This window comes from Alligator sinensis, unplaced genomic scaffold, assembly GCF_000455745.1.
Source record: "Alligator sinensis unplaced genomic scaffold, ASM45574v1 scaffold428_1, whole genome shotgun sequence".
Classification (NCBI taxonomy): Eukaryota; Metazoa; Chordata; order Crocodylia; family Alligatoridae; genus Alligator; species Alligator sinensis.
Genome location: NW_005841919.1, coordinates 1,534,031 through 1,554,210, shown reverse-complemented (window position 1 = coordinate 1,554,210; position 20,180 = coordinate 1,534,031). Strand labels below are relative to the sequence as shown.

Sequence of the window (20,180 nt, the reverse complement as noted above, 5' to 3'; positions counted from 1 at the left end):
CCAGCTGGTCCTTCTGGCTGGACAGGTCTGGTCAAGTTGGAGATCAAGAGGGCGCCACTGAGGGTCACTTTTCACTGCCTTTTATCTGTCCTTGGCAGACTTTGGTGACTCCCCAGTTTTCAGGTTTGCCCAATCCAGGGGTCATTGACCCTCGTGGGACTTCCCCCCCGCCCCTCGGTGGTTACTGGACGGCATCTGTCAGCCCCAGGGGTTGTCCGCATGTACGTGCAGGTTTGGGAGTCCGTTGATGAATTTTGAATAGGGCTCTGGGAGTGGTCGATCTGGAGATATTCAGCCCAAAAGTTGGTCCCTGGCATTGATTAACTCAGGCCAGGGCTTCTAGCCCTTTATCAGTGACGTTTAGAGATTTCCTGGTTGTTACATTGTCTTCTATTGAGTTCTTCCTTGGTTGATCTGCAGCTTCCAGGTGATAATTGCTGTGTGCTACTATGTTACACATTCAATCACATTACACATTCAATCACTGATTCACTCGCTTTTTCAGGGGCCAGTCTGATACAGAGAAGGGCAGTTTGATTCCTGCCCTTGTTAACATTGTTACAATGTATAACTTACTTATGAAACTAAACACATTTAGTTGAAAGTTGAAAGGTGAGGAATATAAAATATAAGCTACAAATGCCATGGCACACAAATAGATAAAAATACCAAACTACAAGGGGAGATACAAAATGCACACCTACAAATTTTAAAACACAATTCCTTATCTTAAAGTGAAAGAGAGAGGAAGGAAGAAAAGGTAGAAAAAGAGAAACATATCCAAAGAGGGGAGAGCAACTGCAGGCAAGAGGAAAAGGGGGCTTTCTGCTACACAAGATATTAACACCAAGAAGAGATTACTTATTTCAGATAATGTCATGGGTATAATTAAGGTTTCTGTTTCCTTCTAAGATCTTTTCTTCCAGATATGTATGTGGTGTTTCAGTTAAACTGGGCCTTGGGTTCATCAGTAGTGGTCCTGTCCTAACATCCTGCCTGTTCCACTTCATCTAGCAGGGAATGGTGGTCAGCTGGGGATTAGGCTTTTTATCTCTCTATCATGGTCTCTTTCTTTCACCCCTTAATCTCCCTTTTAAATCCCTGTGGGAAGGAGATTCTTAGGTTATAATCTCTTGTCTGGCCTTTTATCTGAAGATAGGATCGTAATGTATCAGCAGAGTAGGCAGCATCTTGCTTCTCTTTGAAATATTCTCCCCCCTCCCTTCCCTTTGGAAATGGAAACTTTTTGAGGTTCTACTCGTCAACATGTATGTTCAGAAAAAAAACATCGGTCTTCTTGCTTGTCATACTTAGGATTATGTAACATAATTTAGGACAATGCACCAATGTTCTTGGTTTAAAGAACTTGTGCTATGAGTAATAGGGGGATTGAGTTTTCACTTGTTTTTAGTTGTGCATCACAAAGGCACGCACTAATTACTAATTTAGCAAGCCATGTGCTCGCGAACAAGGGCTAAAGGCCACTTCCATCAACGAAGCATTCTGATCCATGATTCAGAGCTACAGATCCTTTGCCCTTGTATCCATCCTTCAGCAGGCCCTCAGTGCTATGCACTGTTCACTGCTCTGAGTGATAGGGAGATGACTAACAGGGAGGTTTGTATTAATAGGACTAAATTAAGAAATAGGAGGGAGTTTTAAGAAAGCAGGATTTTCCTACAATAAGGGCAATGTTGTGGTAAAAAATGGTTGTGATGCCTTAAACAGAATGACTTTGGTAATAATAAAATATGTCAGGAAAGTTAATTGAATGAGAGGATTGCTTTGTCTGCTTAAAAAGCATTTTTGTTGATGATGATCACGTTTCTAGGTCAAATGAGAAATTCCAGTGAAAACTGAAGGTTCAAGGTTCTTGCATTGATTTCCTATCATAGTAATTTTCCATGGTTTTAGAATCATAGAAAATTAAGGTTGGAAGGGACCTCAGGAGGACATCTAGTCCAACCCCCCTACTCAGAGCAGGACTAGCCCCAACTAGATCACCTCAGCCAAAGCTTTGTCTAGCCAGGTCTTAAAAACCTCCAAAGATGGAGATTCCACCACCTCTCTGGGTAACCTGTTCCAGGGTTTTGTTACCCTTCTAGTGAGCAATTTTTTTTCCTGCAGGAGACTGGTAGGGAAGGTATGGGGGCACATGCCCCCCTGAGATTGGCCCCCAAAAGTGGGGCAGTTTTTTTGCTGCACAGGCCAGCAGTGTGTTGGGGGGAGGGGGCACAGAAGTATAGGAGTGGATATGGGGCTTTTGGCCTGCCCTTGGAGCCACCCACAAATTGTGGCCCCTCCAGACGCAGGAGGCACCAGTCAGCCCTGCTAATATCTAACCTAAACTTCCCTTGCTGCAACCTGAGACCATTGCTCATTGTGTATAAGTTGACCCCATTTTTCTGATTCAAAAAGTTTGGAGTTTCGTAGGTTTGGTGTATAAGTCGACCTAACTTTTTGGATAAAAAATATGGGGTCGACTTATACCAGCACCTGTGCGTCGGGCACCCGGGGGGTGAGCATGCGTCTCAGAGCCATTCTCAGGGGATGAGGCCAGGCTCAGCGCTTAAGTGGTGTGGTGCTGGCTGGGCCATAGTAGGCAAACACCAAGCCTGGCACTGCTTGCAGAGGATGGGGCTGCTCCAGCCGAGCACCAGGCCTAGCCCTGTCTGCTGCGAGCGGCATTGGTGAGACCGGCCCTGTCCCTGGCCAGAGGCACTGCGCTTGGCTGGTGCAGCTGGGTTCAGCAACACCATTCACAGTGGACAGGCCTGGGCTCGGCACTTGGCTGGCATGGCCCAGGCAGTGCTGCTCATACACCAGCTGAGCACCAAGCCTCACTCCTTCCATGTTCCCATCCCTGGCGAGCGGCACCAAGCTCAGTGCTTGGCTAGCACAGCCCCACCTCCTGTGAGTGTCACCAGGCTTGGTGTTGGACTGGTGCAACCAGGCAACACCGCTCATAGGGGATGGGGCTGTGCCAGCCAAGCACTGAGCCTGGCCCCGTCCCCTGCAAGCAATGCTGTGACACATGTGCATCCCCTGGCGCCCAGCCCACAGTGAGGGTGTGCAGGGGCAAGTATAAGTTGAGAGCTGAGCCCAGCGCCACTCACAGGTGATGGTGATACAGTATATAAGTTGAGGTTAAATTTTAAGAGTTAAAAATTGGGCTTGAAAACTCAATTTATACACCAGGAAATATAGTAATCATTATTCCCATTTCTTGGGCCATTTAATGGTAGTGAAAGATCTGGATTGCTTTATTCCTAGTTCTCTGCTCTGATTTGGACCCTACTGCCATCAGAACAGGGACAGCATTTCTGAAAATCCATTCACAGTCTCCTTATTGTTGGGATTGTGGGATACTGCTTTGCCTTGGCCATCTTTGTTTTCATTTTCTTTGTTTTGTCTTCTGGTACAAATCTCAACTTTGGGTGGACACTGAGAGGTTGTTTAAAAAAAAAAAAAAAAAAAAAAGTTGGCCTGCTATTTGTATTGTTATTATAGTCATAAATAAAGAAAATTATTTGGAATAAAATGGCAAGCTGGGCTGTGTGGGCTGCTTGCCCTCTGGGTATGAGCAAGGGACGTGTTCATCAGTAACTGATTCAGAGGACCAAAATATCAGATCTTCACATGATCTTAGTGATTTGTAGCTGGTCTCCCAGAAAGTGAGGAAATGTGGGAAGGGGAGAGTTCAGTTGAGCAAATGGTGAAGCATTTTGATTCCCAACTGGACATTGGAAAAGTTATGCAAAAGAGAAGGGAAAAAAACTGAGGAAGAATTTGTGCTTCTGGCAAGTTTTTGTTGGGTTTTTTTTGTTATTTGACCGTTTCTCTACCTTGTCTTTTTTAGAGTATAAACAGTTTGTGGTAGGGGCTATCATCTGTTTGTCCCATGTCTTACGCAGGTGCCTCAGCCCTTGGAGGGGCCTTTAGGCATTTTTAGAATACATATTACTACTACAGACCACCCAACCAGGGGGAAGAGCTGGATCAGGACTTCTCCAGTCAGCTTATGGAGGTGGTTAGGTCAAGGGATGTTATTGTCATGGGTGACCCAAACTACCCAGACATTTGCTGGGAGGAGCAGACAGCCAGGTCTGACTGCTCACGTAGGTTCCTGGCTGTATTACAGGACCTTCACCTTATCCAGGAAGTGCACAGCCCCACTAGGGGTAATGTCTTGCTGGACCTGGTCCTGGCCATGGGGGATGACCTGGTGAGGTCATCCTTGACCACCTGGGCAATAGCGATTATCACCTGCTGGATTTCACATCCAACGCAGGGCATCAAGGACTTACACCAAGGCTAAAGCCCTTAACTTTAGAATGGCCATCTTCAGTGAGCTTAGGAGACTAGCGGGGGAGGCATTGAGGGCCCAGAAGGTAGAGGAGATGGGAGTCCACGAGGGATGGTCGTACCTTAAGGGGGCAGTCCTCCAGGCCCAAAGGATAACAGTCCCTGAGAGAAGCAAGGAGGGTAAGAGTGCTTGGAAACCCCCTTGGCTCAGCAAAGGCATTCAGCAATGCCTGAGGACTAAAAGGGGGGTGTATAGCCAGTGGAAGGGAGGAGCTATCACCAAGGAGGAGTACTCCTCCTCGGCCCGGGAGTGTAGGAGGGCTATTAGGAAGGCCAAGTCAGAGATGGAACTCAGGCTAGTGTCCAGGATTAAGGACAACAAAAAAGTCCTTTTTCAGGTACATTGGGAGCAAGAAGAGGGCACCAGGCAATGTAGGGCCCCTGCAAGACACAAACAGTAATCTTGTGGCCACGCTAGACAAGAAAGCTGATATTTTTAACAGTTTCTTTGCCTCTGTTTTCCTGAACATGGACCGGGATATCCCACCTACCAGAGGTAGGGACAATCTTGGGGATAGCTTTGTCAGGCCTTCAGTCATTGCAGATGTAGTTAGGGATCTTCTGGAAGGGCTAGACATTTTTAAATCTGCAGGTCCAGATGCCCTCCACTCAAGGGTGCTGAGGGAGCTGGCAGGGGTCATTGTGGAGCCCTTATCTGGCTGTATGAGCGTTCGTGGTCATCTGGCCAGGTGCCGGGGGGTTGGAAACTGACTAATGTGGTTCCAATTTTCAAGAAAGGGAGGAAGGAGGACCCAAGTAACTATAGACCTGTAAGCCTCACCTCGGTGCTCAGGAAGATCTTGGAGAGAATCATGAAGGAGCACATCTGTGAGGGGCCTGCAGGGGAGGTCATGCACAGGGGCAATCAGCCTGGGTTCCTCAAAGGCGGGTCCGACCTGACCAACCTGATTGCCTTTTATGACCAAGTAACTAAATCCTTGGATGATGGTGTTGCTGTGGACATAGTCTTTCTAGACTTTAAGAAGGCCTTTGACACTGTCTCTCACCCCATCCTCATCAACAAATTAAGTGACTGCGGCATTGATGCCTGCACAGTTGGATGGGTAAAAAATTGGCTGATGGGGTGCACCCAGAGAGTAGTGGTGGACGGGTTGTACTCAACCTGGCAAGATGTGAGCAGTGGGGTCCCCCAGGGCTCGGTCCTCGGGCCCGCACTGTTTAGCATCTTCATCAGCGACTTGGACAAGGGGGTGGAAAGCACGCTGTCCAAGTTTGCTGATGACACTAAGATGTGGGGCAAGGTGGGCACATTTGAAGGGAGAGAGAGGCTGAAAATAGATTTAGACAGACTACAAAAGTGGGCAGATGAGAATAAGATGGGGTTCAACATAGACAAATGCAGGGTGCTGCCAAGATGAACATGAGCCGCCAATGCCAGACTGCAGCCAGCAAGGCCAGCCATACCTTGTCATGCATCCAAAGGTGCATCTCAAGCCAGTCCAGAGAGGTGATCCTCCCCCTCTATGCGACTTTGGTTAGGCCGCAGTTGGAGTACTGTGTCCAGTACTGGGCACCACACTTCAAAAGGGATGTGGCCAGCCTGGAGAGGGTTCAGAGGAGGGCCACCCGCTTGGTGAGAGGGCAGCAGGACAGGCCCTACGAGGAGAGACTGAGGGACCTGAACCTGTTCAGCCTCAGCAAGAGGAGGCTGAGGGGGGACCTGGTGGCTGCCTACAAACTCATCAAGGGGGATCAACAGCAAATAGGTAGAGCCCTTTTCTCCCCAGCACCACCTGGGGTGACAAGGAACAATGGTAGTAAGCTGATGGAGAATAGGTTTAGGTTAGAGATTAGAAGGTAATATTTCACAGTTAGGGTGACCAAAATCTGGAACCAGCTTCCCAGGGAAGGTGCACCATTACATCGGTCTGAGATCAGGTCGGTAGCTATATAAAGACTGTATATGACTGTATTGGAAATCAGCCCAATGCGGCTGATAATTTGGCTGATACATGACCGTGCATGCACACAGCTGCAGCACAGCATGCATGCAGTGAAGAGCAGAGCCCAGCAGTGTGGAGAGTTGTCTGTTGTGGTGGAAGGGGAGGGGAAGGGGCATGGTGGGGAGGCAGATCAACAGTCCCCGCAGTGAGGGAGGGAGGGGGCAGGGGCAGGTGTGGCCTAGCCAGGGCAGGGCGAGGTGCGGAACGGAGCCGCAGCTGCTGGGGGGGGGACATGGTTCCCGCTGCTGCGTGCACCCTGGCAGGGCGGGAGGGAGGCAGGTATGTGTCCCCGGATCTGCGCAGGGCAGGCTGTAGCTGGGGGCTGGAGTTGGAGCTGCACTGGGCTCTTCTCAGCAGGGGCTACCCCAAATTTCACTGTAGCCCCACTCCCAGTGCTGCCACTGCGCACTAGGTGCAGCCCCAGCTCTTCCCAGTGCATGGGGGTGGCTGCAGGCCCCTCTGTAGGCACCCACCCCAAGCCCATTCCCTGCTGAGAAGAGCCCAGCACAGCCCCAGCTCCAGCCCACAGCTGCAGCCCACCCACCTTGCCCGGCGCAGATTTGGGAGCACATGTCCCTCCTGCCCTCCCGGGGTGCGTGCAGCGGTAGGAGCTGCTCCCCCCACCCCAGCCCGGCTGGGCAGCCCCTTCCCCGGTCCCTCCCTCACCATGTGGGGGTGTTGATCTGCCCCCCCTACGCCCGTTCTCTTCCCCTCACCCCACCCCACCCCTTCTACCACAACATACTTACCAGGTGCATGCAGCTCTCCACACTGTATCAGAAATCGGATCGGTATCAGCCGATATGCTTCCTTTAAAATCGGCTATCGGTATTGATCCCCCAAAATCTCTATTGGTGCACCCCTAATAAAAAGATGTTATTGCACTGAGCTGTAAAATATACTGTGGACTTGATCATCATTGTATAAAAGCAGTTTAAGTGGCAGTTTTATGCTATTTACTCCAAATATCTTATTTTCCAGACAATGGTACGTGGACTCAACTCTGGCTTGTGTCAGATTACCATGAGCATGGATCACTCTTTGATTATCTGAACAGATATACGGTCACTGTGGAAGGAATGATAAAATTAGCTTTGTCAACTGCCAGTGGACTTGCACATCTTCACATGGAGATTGTTGGCACTCAAGGTATTCTTTTATAAATATATTGTCTTGTAGTTGAAAATATTACCTAAGAAGGAAATGGAGTGCACACAGATGTACATCCAGACTGAATATTAGCAAGAGCATTACAGGAAGCTCTTGAAATTTGAGAATCCTTGCTTTTAAGTTTGGGTCTGTTTTGCATCTCTGGAATTGTTGCATAAATGTGCTTGCTAATGAGGCTTCATTGGATGCATATCTCCTGTTACAGCTTGACTACACCTGCAAAACCAACCTAAAATTGGATAGTTTTTAATATAATAATAATAATTGAGCTGCAGATATTATAACGTATTAGGGTCTTATGTTTTGTGTCAGAATTGCATTCTTTCTGCAGTTATATTAAAATCAAAATATGAGTAATTATGTAAAAAAGCACATAAGAAGCTTCTTGAAGTCAGACTTTTTTCCTACTCTTATACATTCTCCAAATTCATAATTCAATTTTTATCTTCAGACTAAAACTGAAAGTAAATTATCAGCTAAACTAAATGCAAGCATAAAATATATTTGATGTGGTAAAGTGATGAATTTATGTACTTGCTTTGATCTCTTTTGCCCTATTTTTCAATAGTTTTTGACACCATTTGGCAAAGGAGAGTGCACATTCTTTGCTATATTATTTGAATATTTAAGCAATTAAGTTGTAATTAAGTTGCTCTAGACTGCTTTTCTGGGTTCAGAGGCCATCTGTCAGAAAGGCCAGTCAGTATCACTGATCTTACTGTGCCAGAGTAGATTTCTGCTCCCCTCTTGTGTTTAATGAATTTAATGCGTGCTTAAAAAATTACTTTAAAGAAATTGGAGGTGGGGGGCATTTTTGGTGTTCATTTAGTATTAACTAGACCATTTTTTGGTACTAGTTGTGTTTTTGTTGGCATTTTAAAATCCAATAGGGAGTCAGCTCTATTGTCAAATGCACATTATTTCTGGAACCGGTTTAGTAAAACATTAGATTCTGATTATTTCCCTTAGACCATTGCTTGTATGATGCAGCACTTGAGATAAACAAAGATGCCCAAGTTTGGAGTTCCCTGTTAAACTGTAAGGGAATAGGCGAATGTGCTTTTTTGTAGGAGATCCCAAACGTTGAAATTTAAATTTTTTATTGGTTTCCCCAACTCTGAAGTTGTTTATCTGTTGTTCCCAATCAAAGGCTTTCCTTAATTGGAAAGGGGCAGAATGAGTAGATGGGTGGTCCCAGTTGTTTTCATTACAATTGTACCAGATTGCTCACAGCACATGGATATATTTATGAACATGTTAATAAAATACACAGTTGTCTCCTGATGAACTGTTTACTAATGAAGCAAAGCCACAAAACTAGATTATATTACTTGTCAGTCAATACAATGTTAAGTTTTTCAGAAAAATTCTTATTTGATTATATTCATCCAGAGTGCTTATGAACAATTGCTTTGCCTTAGTATAATTAAATACTAGCATTCAAAAATGTTTGAATATAGTACAGGATATGACAGTGAGGAGCCACTGAATTTTAACATCTTTTCATAGCTACACCTTTTCTAATGGCCTTTGGGTCTCAAAGCCTGGAAATGTAAAAATTATTCTCCATAAAATAGTTTCTCAGAATAAACTTTCAATTATGTCTGTTTTTCTGTTAGAAGAATAGTATAAGCTAAATTCATTTGCAAAGTTACACTGTAAACAATGATTGTTCCTTATGCTTCTCTAGAGAATGCGTATCTTAGTAAGAAAAGGGCCTGATCATTTTAGATACGGGCTGCTACTAAAAGAGATGAAGTTCTATAACTCTTAAATACTTATTCAGGTTGTTTTTGGCTTTTTATGCAGAATACAGATTAGGCCTACATCCCAAGGAAAAAACGTAGAATCCCTATATTATTATTTCAAATGGTTGGTCAGTTTTCTGACTGCAGTCCAATGTGAACGTAGCAAAACAACTACAACTTTAACTCTGCTTCATGGAGGCTTGAAGTTGGAGCAGTTTTGCTATATTTGTATTGCTCCCAGCTTGCCCACATGTGACAATTCGAATTGACAGCTGATGCTCTTTTGAAACAGTTCCAAATGTATGTGTCGGTATCTTCTATTAACATGGATGCCGTGAAAGGAAGGAGTGTTTGTGGCTATGCTGTGTTCTGGCGGTTGGATTGCTCATTTAAAATTAACAGAAATCAGCCTTCCCTGACCCATCCTTACACATAACTAAACAAAAATTACTGTAAAACCGAGGATATGCGGCCTTTCATTTTAGCTGGATCTGTACTTCCCAATTTCCTGAACAGGTTTTTTTGAACCTTACAGCATATTGATCTTACTGTAAACTTGGCAGCTATTGGAAAATATAGGCACAATCTGAAGGGAATTCTTTTAACTGCATACTTGTACTGGTGCTTATCACAAACAGGTTGGTAGAATGATTTGAAAATGTTGCCACTAATTTACTTATTTATTACAAAAAATCCAATCCAATGTGATTTGTTTTTGTTAAATTGTTTAAATTACCAAGGTGGCTGATAGGGACGCTTTGAACAAATGTTCTTAGGATCCAATTGTGATCAGTATGTGGAGTCCTGGCGGTCTTACTGAGTTCCTGTGTTGCCTTGAGCAAATTGCCATGCTTCTCAGTCTGTTTCCTTATCAGTAAAATGAAATTAATACTGTGGGTATGGACAAATGTTCTTCTGAAGTGCTTCAAATTCTGCTCCAGTTTGAATAGTTTGAGCATCATACAGGTGTACAGGCCCCTCTCAACACTAGCTCTGCAGCTAGGGGCTGGAGAGCAGAGATCACAGTATGCCTTTGTGGCCCAAGTTTCCAGAGGTTCCCAAGGACTGCCAAATGCAGAGGATTGTTCATTGGCTGTCTGCCTCCTCCCATCTGGCTGCCCAACTTGTCATGGGTGTCCACTGCTTCTGCAGTGCTGGTCAGCTTCACCTTGAAAGGGTTTTTCAGTTATACTGCCAACCCAGGGAGCCTTCCATTGGATGCCTTACATTCCTGCAATACTTTGACCAAACAGCAGCAGGAGGTTATCTCCTTCCTGTCCTGCTCAAGGTGGAGAGTCCTCATCTGGCTTATCTACCAGCTGGCAGGCAGCAGCATTGCAGCACAATACATTTTGAAGGAGACCTGAGAAAGTTGCCTCCTAGAGATGTGCTACCTGCTGTGCACCACCACCACCACCATGCCCAAGGGTGACACCATGAAGGATAACTTTCTCTGTGATGCAAACTGTACTGGCGAAGGGATGAGCAGCTACTGGTGGGAGCACATAGTGCTGGAGAAATCAGCTAACAAGCAGTGATGGCAGAACATTTGGATGAGCTTCACAGAGCTCTGTGTTCAACTGGCTCCTTTGCTTGAGCAGCAGACCACTTACAGGAGGGCAACCCGATGATGTAGGGGAGTCTTTCCTCAGTGCTACCAAAATTGAAGAGGTGGGAGTGACCCTTCCCCCCCCGCTCCCCCCCCACACACACACACTCCACCATCCATACTTGAGGACCTGGCATACCTATTCCTTATGAAGCCTTGCACAGGGCACTTGAATGCCTGGAAGGAACTGTCTGACTACCAGCTGAGCACCTACTGCATGACCATCAAGCGCATTTTTGGGTGCCTCAAGGCAGAATCGAAGGCATTTTTAAGGCATTGATTGCACACCTGCATGTCACTGAGTACTGCTTGCCCTGGATTGGTTAGATCCATCTGCATCCTTAACAACATCTGTGAAGATCTACGGGAAGCTTTCTCAGAGGCCTACGTAGAGGAAGCTCAGTGCTTTGGGAGGCTAATACACACCACTGGAAGCCAAGCTTCTGGGATACAACAGGGTTTTGTTGCTGGGGGTGCTCTGGCAAACTACTTTTGAGTAGTGTGAGGCTGCAGAGCAGGAGGCAGCATAACTAAGTAAGGAGTAAGCAAGGCACGGGATGTATTGTGATTCTTTCTTTGTAAGCCAAAAGAAATTTTTGTTAAACCGTACAAACAGTCAAAATCATGAATTGTATAAAAAGAGCTTTGTAAATTGACGGTAGAGAGACCTGGGGATGCAGTGTCAAGGCGGATTGAAACCCTGAAGGGATAGCACATGACCAAACAGTAGAGTGCCATGGTGGCAAGTCTCTACTTTGATTCAGCGGATTGAAAGGGCTCAAGTCCCAAGCTGCTTGCCCCCTCAACAGACAACTGCCCCAGAACCTATGAAGTGGAGGGGAGTTGCTTTGGGGCCCTGACTCCTCCGTGAAAGGTAGGGTCCTGGATCTCTGGAACCCAAGTAGGGACTAAGGAACTAGAGATAAGGCGTGGGGAGTTCTGCAGGCCTGGTCCAGCTGTAAGAAGGCATGTCTGAGTTGTGGTTAGGACTGGCTGTGCCTGCTGCCGAATGTCTTGGATTGTGCTTTCTGGTGAAGACAGAAGGAAGCACTGTTTTTTGAAGTACTCAGGGACCAGAAAGTGGTATCATGGGTCTGTGTGGACTGAACTCTGGGGAAGAAAGGCCTACCCCTGGATAAGGATTTAGAGGTACTGCTGGCGGCAACTCGAATGAGGTTGGGACTTTCAAATGGTTAGGTAGATAGGTGATCCAGAGTGCTTTTGAAGGTAGCCTTTGAACTTAACTGGGGTGTAGTACTGTGAAGCTGTTTCTGGTAGCTCTGACCAGTGAGGTCCTAAAGGATGCTGCTGTTGGCATCAGTGCACTTGAGCCTGTGCCACTAAGTAGTTTCCTTGTGGTCATGTCAGGGTTGACATAAAAGCCCCCTGTTAAACTTTTGTAACTTTGTCTTAAAGTGATTTACTCCACAACATGTCTCCGATTCCCATCTTGGAACTCTCTGCTTTTGTTATCTGTTCCCAAGATAAGCAGGGAAAGGTGGCAGGCCCTTTTCACACACACTTCACCCCCTGAACCTGAGCCAATCTTGAAGTTCATGGTAGCTTTTCAGTTAATGTGGGTGTTTCCCCAGACAACCCCTCCACAAGGACATTAGGAAGAACTTCTTCACAGTGAGATTAGACTGGACATTAGGAAGAACTTCTTCACAGTTAGAGTGGCCAAGGTCTGGAACAGGCTCCCAAGGGAGGTGGTGCTCTCCCCTACCCTGGGGGTCTTCAAGAGGATATTGTATATGCATCTAGCTGGGGTCATCTAGACCCAGCGCTCTTTCCTGCCTATGCAGGGGGTCAGACTCGATCTATTTTGAGGTCCCTTCCGACCCTAACATCTATAAATCTATGAATCTATAAGGTTCTCGACTGTTCTCCGCTTGTCTTTTTGAGTGAGAGGGATGGGAGTTAGTTGTAGCCATCTTGCTGGTAAGGATCTACACCAAAGATTCTCTCCATTGTTTGCCCTGAGTTTCCAGAGTGCCTTTTTCTGTGCTGTCTCCTTGCTCTTGTGACCCTGTGACAAGGACAGGAGCTGTCAAGGGCAGCCCTCCATATATGTTCTCCTGTTGCCAAAGGAGATGGACCTCCTGGAGAGAATAAACCTACTTTGGTGGCTCTTAGGGAAGGAAAGGCAGTCTTTTCAAATGAGTGCTTGGTAAGGAAGTTCTGATGCATGTAAACAAGCTATTGGGAATTGATAAGGAGCCCCATCAACTTCCTTACCCAGGAAGTGTGGCAAAAAAAAACCCCTGTGCTGACTGTAAACACCACACAGCACCTACAGGTTCCGGGCATCTCTCCTATCACAGCTGCAAGTTTCCAAAGGAGTCTGGTCACCATCCCAGCAAGCCCTCTCCATGGAAGCATTTGATGGGCTACAGTTTAATTTCATTTAAAAGGAAGTCTTTGTTTGAAATATTTATAGGGTTGGATATGGATATATGCTCTTGCATTAACATTAAATTGTAAGGTATTTCATCACAAATGGTAATTATTGCTCAAGGTTATAAGCACTTGAACGCAGAAAGTTACAATGAAGGCATTGTTTAATGTTAACGGAGTTACGATAAGATAGTACGTGTGTACAGTGTGTTGGTGATTAGGAGTCCCAATTGGGTATTGAGTTTCTATTTTGTTAAACACTGCTTTCATGCAAAAGTTTCATCATCTTTGTATGCCTTTTTAAAAAATGTATTCATATGAATAAGATTCCTAAAATATATTATGAATGCATTGTTCTAAGTGTATTCCACTACTGTTCTTTAGTAAGAAATGTAAACATTTTTTTTTCTGTTTTAGTCTAAAAAAAAAATCAATTAAAATCTGATACTATACGGTTTTACTCGGAATGTTTTGCATACGTCCTTTAATTCATCTCGAATTCTACATTGAATTCATAATACCTGATAAAGATTTGTTTTTGCTGAATTTTTTTTTTTACTAGGTAGCATTGGGGTTTTTTAACTTTTCCTTCTTTCCCTGCAGGAAAGCCAGCAATTGCTCACAGAGATTTGAAATCAAAAAATATATTGGTAAAAAAGAATGGGACATGTTGTATTGCAGATTTAGGATTGGCAGTAAGACACGATTCAGCAACTGACACAATTGATATTGCCCCAAACCACCGAGTGGGCACAAAGAGGTATAACAGTGTATCAAACTATTTCTTGTCTTTCTCTTCTTCCTCTTTAAGAGATTTATAGTACAAATGACAACAGCAGGAACTTGTGAATTACAGCAGATATGGTTCCTTATAGACCCATCATTACCAGCTGATGAGTCAGTGAAGAGTGCATGGGTCTTGCTGGCTCTGGGCCTTTACCCACATTATATATAGAACGCTGTAAAAAATGCCAGTAGTCATAGTCTTAAACCATAAACTGGGTTATGGCACATCAGTATTTATGTGAATTATAATCCTGCAGATTGTATCATACAATGATATCATTGCATCCGGTTTCCCAAACCATTACACACATGCTTTAGGACAATCATGAAGATAAGACAGAGTAGGATATATAGACTGGAAGGAGAAGGTTGTACTGACCATATTGAGGATGTGTAGGTGACCATAAGGAAATCTGTGGCACTTGCCCCGTACCTCCCCTCTGTCCCCAGTCAGTGGCACTGCTGCAGTAGTAGAGGCCAGTGGGCAGGGGTGCAGATGCAGTCCAGCAGAGAGAGAGAGCTACCTGGTGCACCAGGCCTCTGCTTGCCTCCCTCCCAGACTGTACCCCAGGCCCCTGTAATTCTGGGACTTTCATTTTTAATTTTGACCAACCAGCTGGGACCGGTCTTCAAAATTCAGGGTTGTCCTGGCCAAACCAGGATGTGTAGCCTCCCTAACTATGTGGTAAATGAATGATGCAGAATAGGGTACTCAGCTCATAGAAGGTCTAAGACCTTGATACAAGCGAAGTCCTATATGGATGTAGATGCATAGGAAGTTGCTTGTGTATTTTTCTTTCTTAGAAATTGAGTCAAAGGAAGTGATTTTTCTGCTGCCTTCAACTCTGGTGTGACCTCATCTTGAGTACTGTGTCCAGTTTTTGGGCACTGTTTCAAGAAAGATGTGCATGAATTAGAGGCGAATGGGAAGCAACACCAATGTTTAGAGGTCCAGGAAACATGATTTATGAGAGAAGTTTGGAGGAAATGGGATTATTTACTCTGGAAAAGACTGGTGGGGGAGGGAAATGTATAAGTCTTCAAATGCATGAACGATGTTTAAAAAAAGGGATATCAGTAAACTGTTCTTTGTGGCTGCAGAGAACAGGATAAGAAGGAACAGTCTTAAATTGTAGCAAAGGAAATTTAGGTTGCATATTAAGAACTTCCTAAGTATGAAAGCAGATAAGCACTTCAACAGACTACCTGGGTGGGGAGTGTGAAATCGCCATCCTTGGAAGAGTGGGGTTAGATAAACATTTGTCTAAGTGGTTTGGACAGGGATGATACTGCCATGAGTAGGGGATTGAACTAGATGGCATCCTGAGGTTTCTTCCAGCACTGCTTTTCTGAGTACTTTTCTGAGTACAGTGTGACTTGGATGCTGCCATGACACAAGGCTATTTTACTCAAGAGAATATGCTTTTGAGTAATCACTGTCAGGGAATTTCACTTTTAAGGATCAATTTTAATGCTTTAATTCTAGATTACAACATTATTTTAGGAAATGAAAAATTACATTGGTCCAAGACTCTTCTATCATCATTCCTTATCCAGGGTTAAAACGAAAATATTGCTAGATAGGAAGTTTCAAAATTACCGGTACTTCCATTTCATGACTGGTTAAGGACAGAAATCATGCCTAAGTGTTAGGCAATACATCTCATCAGAGTTCATAGGCATATGCCAGCCAAAGGTAATAAAATTTAGTGGTTGATAAATCTGATGTTGAAACATTTTAAACCCAGTCACATGCAAGAAATCACAGAAATGTAGTGGTATGCTTCTATCTCCCAAAAAGAATAAGTTGTTTTTTTTTCCCAAAGGCAAACACTTGAAAGAAGTAGCTGCTTAAGGTTAGTCTTTGTATCCTACAGGATATGTGCAAGGGCCTTATACTTATGAGCTCAAATTTTGAATAGCAGTCTCTGTTGGGTTTTGCGTTTTGTATGCATCTCTTTTCCTTCAGGTTTTTGCATGTTTATAAAAGGCAGAGTAGTTCTGACCCTCCAAGACCAGCTCAAGGAACAATTGATCCATTATTCTCTTCAGAGATCTTAAATGGGTGTTTTCCCATTTTATCTTCATTTTTTTTCTTTCGAAGGGGGGTTCTTTTAGAAGTCCCTTTGTACAGTGACTTAATTCCCCTCAAGAACGTACACTTCCTCATGTCCATTCCTCTTCTGATTATGAATCAGTAATACATGCAGGTTTCTCTACCATATCTGCAGGGTCCAGGGCATATGACTTTTTCTGAATTTTATCCAATGACTGTGTTGTACAAAATACAGGAACAGTTCTGAAAGCAAAGACTGGAAATCAAGATTTTCTCTTCCCACGTGACTGCCCTAAGCATTAGGTTTCTGAATCAGACTGCTCTTTTCCTCTAGTTGGTTGAATCTTGAATTCTTATCTGCTACACAGATAAGAACATAAGTATTGTCCTAGCTCATAGACTGGTGGTTGTGGTACCTTCTAGAAGATCAGAAATGTGGATTTGAACCCTGGAAATTCAGAGCCCTCAGGCAAGCTTTCATGGTCTCTCTACTCTTGTTTCAAAACTCTTCCATGCAGATCCAGACAGATCTCTTCCAGACAGATCCACCTTATGTAGCACACTGAAAAGCAAGGAAGGTGAACATTCATCTCTACTTTGCCTGGAAGCTGTAAAACTGAAGATGTGTTGCTTTCTAAGAACAAAGGATGAGACTAGTCACTGTTCCCCACGTCTTAGTAACAACCTAGCAGACTCTTGAGTGATTGATCATGAGTCACAAGAAGTATCTGTGGAAGTTTGAACTGATATTCCTATACTGGTGGAACCTCAGTGAAAAATATGTTCACCACCAATGTCAGTGTTCAGTACCAGAACTTTTGTTCAATATTTGGGTCTGATTTCAGAACTGTAACCAGATGCCCATGTTCTACAGTGGTCACACACTCCTTATATTCTTTCAGTCAATTCCCTTGACCCTCAGAGTAAATTCCAAAATCACAAAACAAGGCCATGTTCATTTGCAAATCTTTGCATTATCTAGAACCCTTTTTTTTTTTTTTTTTTTTTTTTGACAAGACTACTACATACACCTATCCAATCTTCAGACCTGACCCTGCAACATTATGACCAAATTTTCTACTCAAGCCAGACATAATTGAATGTCACAGGTTGGTTGGTTGGTTGAGTAGCACAAAAAATGATCAATCCTTTCTGGTTTGCAAAATCCACTTAAGAACAGGAAAACATCTACCAGAAGAATATGGTTAGCCTGGATCAGATCTTTGTAGATCAAATCTTAGGCTGCTTTTTGCACTTAAAACATGTGTGGTTCTCCTCCTAATTTTATTAGGGTCTGCCTCATGGTGATTTTGGCTTGCTATACTGTTGTACAGTCATGCTTTCTTTTCTCATTCTGCGATATCTGTGTTTCTTAGAGGGCGGTTATACACTTTATCCACTAATCAGAGTATTTAATCCTGTCTGGGCTCTTGCCCTAGTTCACCTGAACACTCATGGAGCTCCATTTCAAACCTCTGTTGATCTGCTTCCTGCACCATCACACTTGTAAATGCCTTGGGGATAGTCATTACTTCAACCAGGAACGTGTCTGAACATTAAGCCTTTTTGGCCAAACTCTCCATATGAAATTGTGAAAGGAAGAAGGTAGTGCTGAGACCATTCCTGAAGTGCTCTTGAATTTTCATCTGAACAGTCAGCTTTAGCTTGCTTTCCACACCTGGCACTGGGAGAAAATAAATTATTTGATGTACATACGACTTTGCTATATGAACTTGAAAAGACCAAGTCATTCACTCTTGCCCCTTGTGTTAATACCTATAGTTGGATGTTCAGTAGTTCAAGCCATCACCTCATTGAGAATATTGGAATGGCTAACAGTGTGTTCTACCTTGCTATCAGTTGATTGGTGTACCTTTTATACTAATCATTAAAACTTACTCAACTAAAGCTCAGGCAACACCATCTTCTGCCTTTTTTGTAATGTGTCAGTTTGAGATCTGAAAGGCAGGGATGTGAAGTAAACATTGCTAAGCATTATGTTAGATTTAGCTGCCAGTGCTGACAAGTTTGGGAGAGTAGTGCAACAATGGAAGCTTAACTGGTGCAACAGATGTCCCTCATTCCCACCATCCTTAGTAGTTAACACTTCCTAGTTATTTTCAGTGGGTTTTACATTGACTCTTCCTTGAAAAGAAATAGTACCTAATCACAACTACTGCAAATTTATTCTAGATGTTGTAGTCCAGGGGTGGCCAACTTGCCACTTTTTGTGGTCAGATATGCCATGTGCAGGGAGAACAGCAGCAGATAGGGCAGGTAGGAGAGAGCAATGGATTGGACAGAGGAAAAGGGGTCATAGTGGCACTTGGGGGGAGGGCAGAGCTTACTTTTGAGGCAAACCTTCTGAAAAGGCTGGCCACCACTTTTGTAGTCAATGTAGATCCCATGACCTGTCCCCATCCCTGGTTTTTTTTTTTTTGGGGGGGGGGGGTTAATCCAAAGAGAGCATTGGCTTTATATAGCAAGGAAACTAAGATTGGTATGTCCACTTGTGCTTTATGCCCTTTTAAAGGAGCACCTGCAGCCCAAATGGACATTATTATTAAAATATCCAGTCTTACACATACAAAGCATTGTGTTTTTATGGTGAACTCCACACTGATTTACATCTCAAAGAACCACTTTAGAACCATATCTCAAAGAACTTTAGTGGTAAGGTGCCTTTTTCCATTCCTTCCTCTAACCTTGCCCCCTGAACTCGGCTTTTCTCCCCATTTTACTTCCTTCCCAGTATTTCCAGGAACACTCCAAATTGCCCTTCCTTGCACCTTAAATGGTCTAGGGATTATTCCTATCTCCAAATTCCTCCATTCTCTTTGTTCTCCCCAAAACCGGTCAGAGGCCCAGCATTGTAAGTGCTGATGTGAATTGCTTCCACTCGTGTTTTAGGTGGGAAAATCTGCTGCTACCATTCATCCTTAGTGATCTCTCTGTTGGGTGATTCAGGTATGCTTCTTGCTCTCACTTCTGCTCTGTGAAGACTTCGTGGGTATAGGTCTCTGCTCTCAAAGTGGCATTTATGTGAATCATCATCCTAATACTTGAGGACCATGGTGGATTTGCTCCTGTTTAACTGTTTACATGTCAGAACTGAAAAGAATGCTATTAAATCTTGCTGCTATAATATTTCATGGTGTAAAAGCTATCTTATTTCCTTTATTTCTAATAGGTACATGGCTCCTGAAGTTCTAGATGATTCCATAAATATGAAACACTTTGAGTCATTCAAGCGAGCTGACATCTATGCAATGGGCTTAGTGTTTTGGGAAATAGCTCGGCGATGTTCAATTGGTGGTACGTAACAGTCATCTTATAGTGAGCATATTAAAATACTGTAGTTGGTTTACAGAATTTGAAGTTTTGAGTGATTTGTCCTTAAACAGTACATAGCCCTTATTACAACAGAATGTTTTATTGAGTAAATATTTTCCATTGTTTTGAAGCTATTTATCTCCTGCTTATATCAACTGGTGTAGTATTTGTTCTTGTCATATTTTTTTTAAATCCCATAAATGATGAATGGTCAGATTCTGCCCTAATGTATGTAGATGAAATATCTGTCACTGCCTACAGTAGAGACAAACTTGTCCCCAGAGCTCTTAGCAAGGGAAGAGTGAAAAGCTGATGCTCTTGAAAGTAAGGGACTGAACGCACAAGTAAGAACTAGACACAGTGCATGCGGTACCTTATTTAAAGATTAGCATGCTGTTATAAGCCATCCGCTTGTATAGATATGTAGAGGAACAGGTGTGCAGTTCCCATTCTTCCTAAGCAAATAACATCCAAAATGGAAAATTTTTCCATGGTTATAACTGTCAAAAGAATTAAACTCCCAAGTGTGAAGCCCTCAATATAAGGTTAAAGCACCACCTATTATACTTTTGAAAGGATTGTCTTTTCAAATAAAACTTTACAATAAAAGCAGAAAGATGAGGCTTCTTTAAAGGCAGTGACAATGTGATTTTATTTCTGTTCATGTTGCTTTAACTAAATTCGTAGATTCATAGATGTTAGGGTCGGAAAGGACCTCAATAGATCATCTTTCCTGCATAGGCAGGAAAGAG

At 43.7% G+C, this 20,180-nt stretch overlaps 1 protein-coding gene across 1 annotated transcript in view; it reads left to right on the top strand.

Moving 5' to 3' along the window:
- TGFBR1 (transforming growth factor beta receptor 1) overlaps window positions 1-20,180 on the top strand; it is a 56,499-nt gene that overhangs the window by 21,892 nt on the left and 14,427 nt on the right. Inside the window, exons 4-6 of the mRNA XM_025198309.1 lie at window positions 7,311-7,478; window positions 13,857-14,013; window positions 19,286-19,410. Of these exons, the coding sequence (XP_025054094.1) occupies window positions 7,311-7,478; window positions 13,857-14,013; window positions 19,286-19,410 (450 nt within the window). The remainder of the gene's footprint in view (window positions 1-7,310; window positions 7,479-13,856; window positions 14,014-19,285; window positions 19,411-20,180) is intronic.